Below are 7,819 nucleotides of genomic sequence, written 5' to 3' on the forward strand. Positions count from 1 at the left end.
CTGCTCATTATTTAAGAATAGAATCAAATGCTACCTCTTTTAGACCATTCCCTGAATGCCCCAACCCAGCCTCTCTGGACACACACACCCTGTACTGACCTGTCAGAACCCCAAACACATATTTTGTGTGTGTGTGTGTGTGTGTGTCTGAATGTCCCTGACACCACTTGGGGAGCTCCTAGCACACAGTAGGTACACAATAACTGTCGGACAAGTAGACAAATCAGCAGTGGCCAAGGTTGCAGTCTCACATACAACGGTGCCTGGTCGGGTGTCTCTGCTTCCCAGCCATGGCCCGCATCATTGACCTGGTGCCCTGGGAGGACGGCTCCACCAACATGTGCGCATCCCCAGCCATCCTGCTCCCGGTGGAGCAGCAGCGCAACCAGTTGGCGGGTGTGAAGCAGCAGCTCTACCACCCAGCCCTGCCCAGCCTCCGCCGCATGGACATGGACTCCGTCAGGGCCTGCCTTTCCCATGAGCACTGCCAATCCTCCACCTACTGCTGCAAAGGTCAGGCCCCCTGGCCGCCACTGGCACTGGGGTCCCCTTGGGCCCTTGGGGAAGGGTTTGATGTGTCAAGGAACACGATCCATTTGAGCCAGTCCCAGCTCTGCTACTCCCTGCCCAGGAAACCTGGCAAGGTCTGAGCCTCTGTTCCCTTATCTGTCAAATGGGGATGATAACAGGGCCTGCCTCATAAGGCTGTTGAGATCAAAATGAGATCAGACACAAGAAATGCTTAGAGCAGTACCTGGCACAAAATACTGGGACTATTATTAATTGAGAGAGAACTGTGCAGAGATCGGTAGTTACAGGGATACAAAATAACATCAAAAATAGCAACTTCTGCTCAATCATACTTGCACCTCCCATGAACGAAAGGAGGACACCTTGAGCCTTTGGGGTAAAAGAAGCCACAGGGGCCCAAGAAATAACCCTTCATCCACTGAGTAGCTTGGATGTGGAGTTGGGCATGCCCCACAGACACACATGTTCATTTCAGCATATTTATTAAGCACCTGCTTTGTGCTGGACAGTCTGCTGGGTTCACAGGGAAACAAAGGCATTCCAACTTAAGGGAATATCATGTGCAGAGGCCTGGAGGGCAAAAGCTACATGAGGTGTTGGGTGAACTTGAGGGGTTTGGTTGGGCTGGAGGAAAGGTCTGTGGGGACAGCAGAAGCTACAGCTGGAGACAAGAGCCCTGTTGCTAAGGTCAGAGGCCTGGACTTTTCTGGAGAGAAATAGAAACCTCTGAAGACCTTAAACAGAAAAGAGATCTGAGCATTCTCGGGGTGGGTGTGGGGTGGCCAGAGGGACCTGAAGTGGATGATGGGTCATGGGGCTTAGGTCACTGGGAGGGACCACAGTCTTCAGGAGGGAGTCATAGTGCCTTGGCCATTGGGGTATTTAGGAGATAGAACAACAGGATTCAGTGCAGTGGTAGAAGGACAAGAGGGGAAGTCTAGAATGATACCCAGGTATCTAGGTTTTTAGGGGAAGCTCTTGATTTAGATATATATTTTCTTGCAAGTATGGGCTTTTAATAAAAGTAATGGAGTCACAGGCTTGAAATTCAAAATGCTGTAACAATGTGCATTTTAACAAGTCTCACGCCTCCCCCCACTTACAGGTGACCCCTGTTAGTTTCTAATGTATCCTTCCATTGTTTACTAATACAAATACAAACATATGTTCTTTTGCACCCCAACTTTTTATTATGAATGTATTTATTACAGAGAAAAGTTCAAAGAATATACTTTGAACACCCATTACCTTCTACCTGCTTCAAATTAATGTTTTGCCATATTCTCTCTTACTCTCTCTCTCTCTCTCTCTCTCTCACACACACACACACACACACACACACACACACTTTAGCAAGGAGCTCCCAATGATAGAACAACCTCCTATGAAGACAAGTAGTGACTCTGTGGCATCTTACTACACTGATGGACAGTGACTTCAGTGGGGTATGGGGGGGACTTGATAATATGGGTGAATGTAGTAACCACAATGTTTTTCATGTGAAACCTTCATAAGAGTATGTATCAATGATACCTTAATAAAAAAAATAAAAATAAAGAACAATCTCCTATATGATATAATACTATTACACATCTAGGAACGTTAACAATCATTCTATAACACCTAATATTCAGCCCATATTAAAAATGTCCCCAATTATCCCCAAAGATGTCTTGTATAACTTGAAAAATAGTTTTGGAACTGGGATTCAACCTAGGATTACAACTTACAATTGGTTGTTATATCTCTTTAGTCATAGTCTAAAATAGTCCACCCACTTTCCATTTTTCCCTAACAATAATGACTTTCTGGGTCCACAACAGTTATGTTGTAGACAGCCCTTGTTTCCCTATGGTGTTGTTTACCTTGATAATCTATTTTCTGTAAGCTAGAAGCTAGGTGTAGAGGCTTGATTAGCCAGGTAAGACATTGTTGGCTAGAATCTTTCAAAGGTGATGGATGCTGTGTTTGCCAAAATGGTTCAGCAGGAGGCACATAATGTCACTATTCTACCACTTATGATGCTAAGTTTGATGACTTGGTTAAGTGGTGATCTGAATGTATAGTCTCTGCCTCCAATCGTCTCAGTTTTAGGCTTTAAATTTAGCAAAAGTGACATATGGAATTTAGTCTTCTACACCTTACAGGTCTTGTATGGAGAACTTCTTTTAGTTTTAATAGCTGTGTAGTGCAGATATATCATAGTTTATTTAACTATGTGTCTTATTTACTTTGTGTCTGTCCTTTAATGACAGAGACTTAAGTTGTTTCCAATCACTTTCAAACACAAACACTGAAATGGTTAAACCTTCTACTCACATTATTTCTCAGTTGTACAGCTGTGAAATGGGATAAATTCCCAGAAGCATGACTGTGGGATCAAAAGGCATGTGTATTTATAATTCTGATAGATATTGCCAATTGCTTTCCATAGGCTCCAATCAATTATAGCCTCTCTGGCAACTTACGGCAATGGCCCTGTTTCCAATAATTGCACTAACTTTTGGATTGTTTCCAATATGATAGGCAAAAATTGATATATTAATGTGGTTTTAATATGCATGCATTTTATAAACGAGGTTGAGTGTCTTTTCATTTGTCTAGAGACCATCTATATTTGTTGTGTTTGTGTATGAACTACTCAGGCATGTTGCTTATCCATTTTTCTTTTCTTTCTTTTCCTTTTTCTCTTTTTCTGGTCTTGATTTCTAGGAGCTTTTTCAGTATTAGGGAAATTGCACATTATCTGTAAAACAGGTGGAAATATTTTTTTCCCATTCGTGTGTTGACTTCTCTTATGTTGTTTTTGACATGCAGAAATTTATTTTGATGTAGCCAAAGTTATTAGTGTTTTCTATAAGGCTACATGATTTTGAATTAGAGTTGGTAAGGCCTTTCCCACCCAAGGTTATAAAGAAATTTAACCATGTTTTCCTTGGGTACATCTATGGTTTCAATTTTTTACATAGAAAGCTTCAATCTATTTGGAGATTATTCTCTTGTAAGGGGTGTGTTAAGTAATAATCCACTTTATCTTCGATTTTTATGAAGTTTTTTGAAATACTTCAAAAAAACCTTTAAAGCAGTTGGACCGTCGACCTCTCCTGTGTGGGCTTGAGTGGGCTGGTGGAGGAGGCATCTCTTATCCCTTTCTCTTCCTTCTTCAGATGACTTTGACAATGCCTACTTCACCCTCCTTGGCGTCCCCAACAAACCCCTACAGTGCTTGGTGAGTGTCGTTCCACCCTGGCCCTTGGTTGCTCAGGGAAGAGTGTGCCAGAGTTCCACCTGCACCTCGGGTCCGGGGCTCTGCTCCGCGCTCTTCCTCAGCTGCCTGCTTGGGACCCTGCCGCCTTCCCATCTCCCTCACAGGCTTCAGGCATCCCGTGGGTCAGATGGGTCAAGATTCAGCTTCGGCCCAAGAGGGTGGGGGTGGTCTGGGCCGGCCCCTCAGACTTCTGCACCTCTGCCCGTGGTCACGTGCCCTGACTCCTATCGCTTTGGCAGGACATCACGGCGACCGGCCAGAGGCTCCGCAACAGGTGCCGCGAGGGAAAACTGGCGCCCCTCGTTCCGGGCATCAACCGGGTCGACTGGCCCTGCTTTACGCGCGCCATCGAGGACTGGTCCCACTTCGTGTCCTCAGCCGGCGAGTTCAAGCTGCCCTGCCCAAGCAAGAGGGGTCAGTCTTCGCCGCGCAGAGGGTGCCCTAGGGCGGGAGAGGCGAGCCGCTGGGTCCCTGGAGCAAGGAACCAGAGGCCTGACTGCGGAAAAAGGAGGATTCGGGAGGGAGCTGCCGCACGGATAGGGCGGGGAAGCTGGGGAGCAGCTGGGACACTTCGGGAGGGACTGAGGCGGGCTGAGGGACATAAAGGCGGGGGTCGTCTCGGGGAGGGGGCGGGAGCCAGATCTGGGCCAAGGGGCAGCTCTGGGACCGAGGCTGAGCGCAGGGCTAGTCTGGGGGGCTGGCGAGGCAGTCTAGAGACCCGGCTTTTGGCCGGGCAGTTGAGGCAGAATTGGTTTTAGAAGCAGGTGTGGGGCGTGGCTTGATTTGGGGGCGGGGCCCAGGTAACTGCAGGGTCAGAGCTTGTTCTGAGCGGGCTGGGGGCCCGGGTTGGGCCCTCTTTCTGCAGTGGAGGGTTTCAGCGGCTACGCGGTGCGGTACTTGAAGCCGGAGTTGACCCAGAACTGGCGGGTAGGGAGGGCTGCGCGCTAACCCATCCCTGGGGGCTCAGGGGTGGGGCAGGAGAAGCTAACACACGGGTCGGGGAGCGGGAGGGGAGAGGGAGAGAAGGGTCTCCTTGTGCCCAGGGCCAAGATCTCTTGCAAAGACCTTGGGTGGGGAGTGGGCGGGAGGGTCTGTGTCCCCTCAGCTCACGGATTTCCCCATCCCTCTGACCCGCCCCAGTACTGTCTCCCTCAGAACCCCAGCCTGGACCGCTATGGACAGAAGCCCCTGCCCTTCGATTCCCTGTAAGTCACGTGCCCCGGGACCCCATACCTGGAGGAGGGAGGTGGGGTCTTGGCCGCTTTCCCAGCGCACACCTGAAAATGTGAGACCTGGGAAGAACTGATTGGCTCCAGTACACCACAAGAAAATTGCTATTTCAAAACAAATAAGTGTTTAATTCCTACCAAACGGAGCACCCTGTCATCCAGTCCCTGGCAACGCCACCGTTTCGGAGCGGAGGCGCTAAGGTGGCGTGACGGCGCAGCGTAATCCTGCTAGGATGGGCTTCTCCAGATACGGGGGAAGTTCCCAGACTGGGTCGCCCCTCGGCATCTCGGGCTCACGCTCCTCCCTGTTTCGCAGGAACGCATTCCGACGCTTCGGCTCGCACTACAGGTACGGGAAGGACCCGGGCCCCGCCCCAACAGGGCCCCGCCCGCGCCGCCTCAGGCCTGCTGCGCTTCCCAGGCCCCCGCTCCACGGGGGTCTCGCGGGGGAAGCGCCAGGGGATTGGTGTCCTCCTGGGTGATGTCAGGGGGACGCGAGCTGCTTCTTTCCCCAGAGATCCAGGCCAGGCAAAAGCGCAGCCCTCTGGGAGGTGGGAAGAAAGGACTGAATGTCCTGCCTGATTTGGCCCATCTGGAAGAGTAGGGGATGTAGGGGTTACCTGGGAGGAGAGAAGGGGCCAGAAGAATAAACAGACAGAAAGAGCCAAAGTCTGCCTTCAAGGTGCAGAGAGGTGGTAAGGGCTGGCGCTAGTGTTCCTAGCAGGAGTATGCAAGATATTCAAGCATTTCATAGGATTTGGTCGTCTCCCCCAACTCCAGCCCCATTCGCTGCACTTGAGCAGTACCCGACCCCTGGGTGCCATGCGAAGCAACCGCACAACCAAACACTCTGCACCTTTGCTTGTGCTGTTCAGGGCCTAGATGATCCTTCCTTCTCTACCTGGAAAACTCCTTTCTCTTTAAAGCCTGGCCCAGGTGTCCCATCTTCCTTGAAGTCTTCCCTGACTGGCTGCCTCTTGCCTCCTTCTCAGATCCCCTCAGCTGGTCACTACATGTGCATCCTACCTTATAGAATACCGATTATTACAATTATTGACAGAAAGTTTGTCTTCTCTTGATCCCCTATGCACACACACAGGAATGCTTTCTGGTTTTTTTTTTTACTACAATATAATGACTGCCAGAGTAGGTTCACTGAGTGATTGAAAAATAAGTAGAGCAGTACATGGCTAGGGAATCAGTGGATGATGAAGATGTGGTAAACTGGAAGGGGGCCTTGAAAGTCTGGTAGAGCAGCCAAAAATATATAAAAGGACATAGGGAGCTATTGAAGGCTCTTGAGCAATAGATAGAAACAGGATGGAAGTTGTTTTCAGAGTCTTGGGGGCAGGAAGGTAGGTTTTAGGGGAAGACCTAGAAAAGGACAGCCTGATTTTTCCCTAGGACACCCTGAAGGCCCTTAACTCACTTCTGTTTCCTCCTGACAGTCGTGTCAACTACCAGACCCCCTGGCATTAATCTGTGAAAAAGAGGCCCGTCTAGCCACCATTCAGGTTCCCCAGAAGGACAGAGCATGTATGGTGGCACCACCCATCTCCCTAAGAGTCCAGCCTAACCAGAAATAAACCCAGTGCTCCCATAGGGAGGCTCCAGGCCCGTATGTGTGTGTGTGTGTGTGTGTGTGTGTGTGTGTGTAGGTGTTGCAAGGGCAGAGATGGGGGTCAGGACCTCAGGATGACAATGTTTTACCCTTACTTGCCCCCTACCAACTCCTGGGGGACTGGTGGGCGGATAGAAAAAGATGTTTGATGACCCCAGGTACAGAGTCAGGATCTAAGCCCCAAGGCCCAGCTGGTGGGGAGGTGCAGAGGCAGGCCTGGGGACTGGGGTTCCTTTGTGCCCCTGTCCCCTGCTAGCAGCCCCACAATGAAGCCCCCTCCACTTCAGATTATGAACTTGAACCCTAAAAAGAAAAGAGGGGGTTCGAAAGGGGTTTTTGACACTTCTCTCAGAAGCCATCACCGCTGCAGTGTACTCCGGGGGACTTCCTGAGGCTGGCCAGGCCTATGGCCTCTATTCTCTTTGAAGCAACAGAGTGTAGAAGTAAGATAGGGTGTCTGAGACCACTCAGAGAAGAGGCCTGCTCCCTAAGTCACTGCCAATAAACATATCATGCAAGCAAAAAGTTGTCTGCTTTATCCACATAGCCTCAGAACTAGCCCACATCTGCCCACCAACCTACAGAAAGGAAGACATGATGTCCTGGCATGTGTGGGCCAGTTCCAGAATAGCTGCCCTCAGAGGGGCTAAGGAAGAGAGTCTTGGGAATGGTCGGGGGTAAGAGCAGCCAGCATCAGCGCTTGGCTCCCAGAGCTTCTGGACACCCACCCCCACCACAGCTGTGGATAGTCTCTAAGGACAGGCCAAGACCAGGGTAAATAGCCACCAAGCTCAAGACCTGTTGGATTAGGACTCCTACTAGAACCTGGGGCTTCATAGGAACCCATGAACTTTCTGAGATCATGTGCAAAATCGTGTGTCCACTCACATGTGCTTTTCCATGGGAAGGCATGTTTCATCTGATTCTCCAGAAAGTCAGTGCCCACCAAGGCTAGGAAACCCTGTCATACACCCTCTCTATCCCCTTGCCCTAACGTTTACTGAGCACCTGATGCATGGGTCTAGTCTCAGGTGGAAGGCACTTAAAGAATAATATCAGTCCTTCACTCTGGATCCCGTTACACTATTCAGAACATATCTTCATGTGGCTCGTTATCTCCTCCAGGCCTCATACTCCATAAACATGCTGGAAAATGAGCAGAACCAATGC

The 7,819-nt window shown here is 49.7% G+C and overlaps 1 protein-coding gene across 2 annotated transcripts; it reads left to right on the top strand.

The window, feature by feature from the left end:
* Positions 1-290: 290 nt before the first annotated feature.
* Positions 291-6,507, top strand: SPMIP8 (sperm microtubule inner protein 8). Of its 2 annotated transcripts, none has more exons than XM_036897800.2 (7): positions 291-513; positions 3,699-3,760; positions 4,039-4,213; positions 4,665-4,726; positions 4,850-5,004; positions 5,345-5,377; positions 6,477-6,507. In XM_036897800.2, exons 1-7 carry the CDS (start codon positions 291-293, stop codon positions 6,505-6,507), a joined length of 741 nt encoding a protein of 246 aa, XP_036753695.2. The 2 variants fall into 2 exon arrangements, with proteins under 2 accessions (XP_036753695.2, XP_036753696.2); XM_036897801.2 differs by having other exon boundaries at positions 4,940-5,004.
* The last annotated feature ends 1,312 nt before the right edge of the window (positions 6,508-7,819 follow it).

The sequence above is a fragment of the Manis pentadactyla genome, chromosome 15 (assembly GCF_030020395.1).
Source record: "Manis pentadactyla isolate mManPen7 chromosome 15, mManPen7.hap1, whole genome shotgun sequence".
NCBI classification, from domain to species: Eukaryota; Metazoa; Chordata; class Mammalia; order Pholidota; family Manidae; genus Manis; species Manis pentadactyla.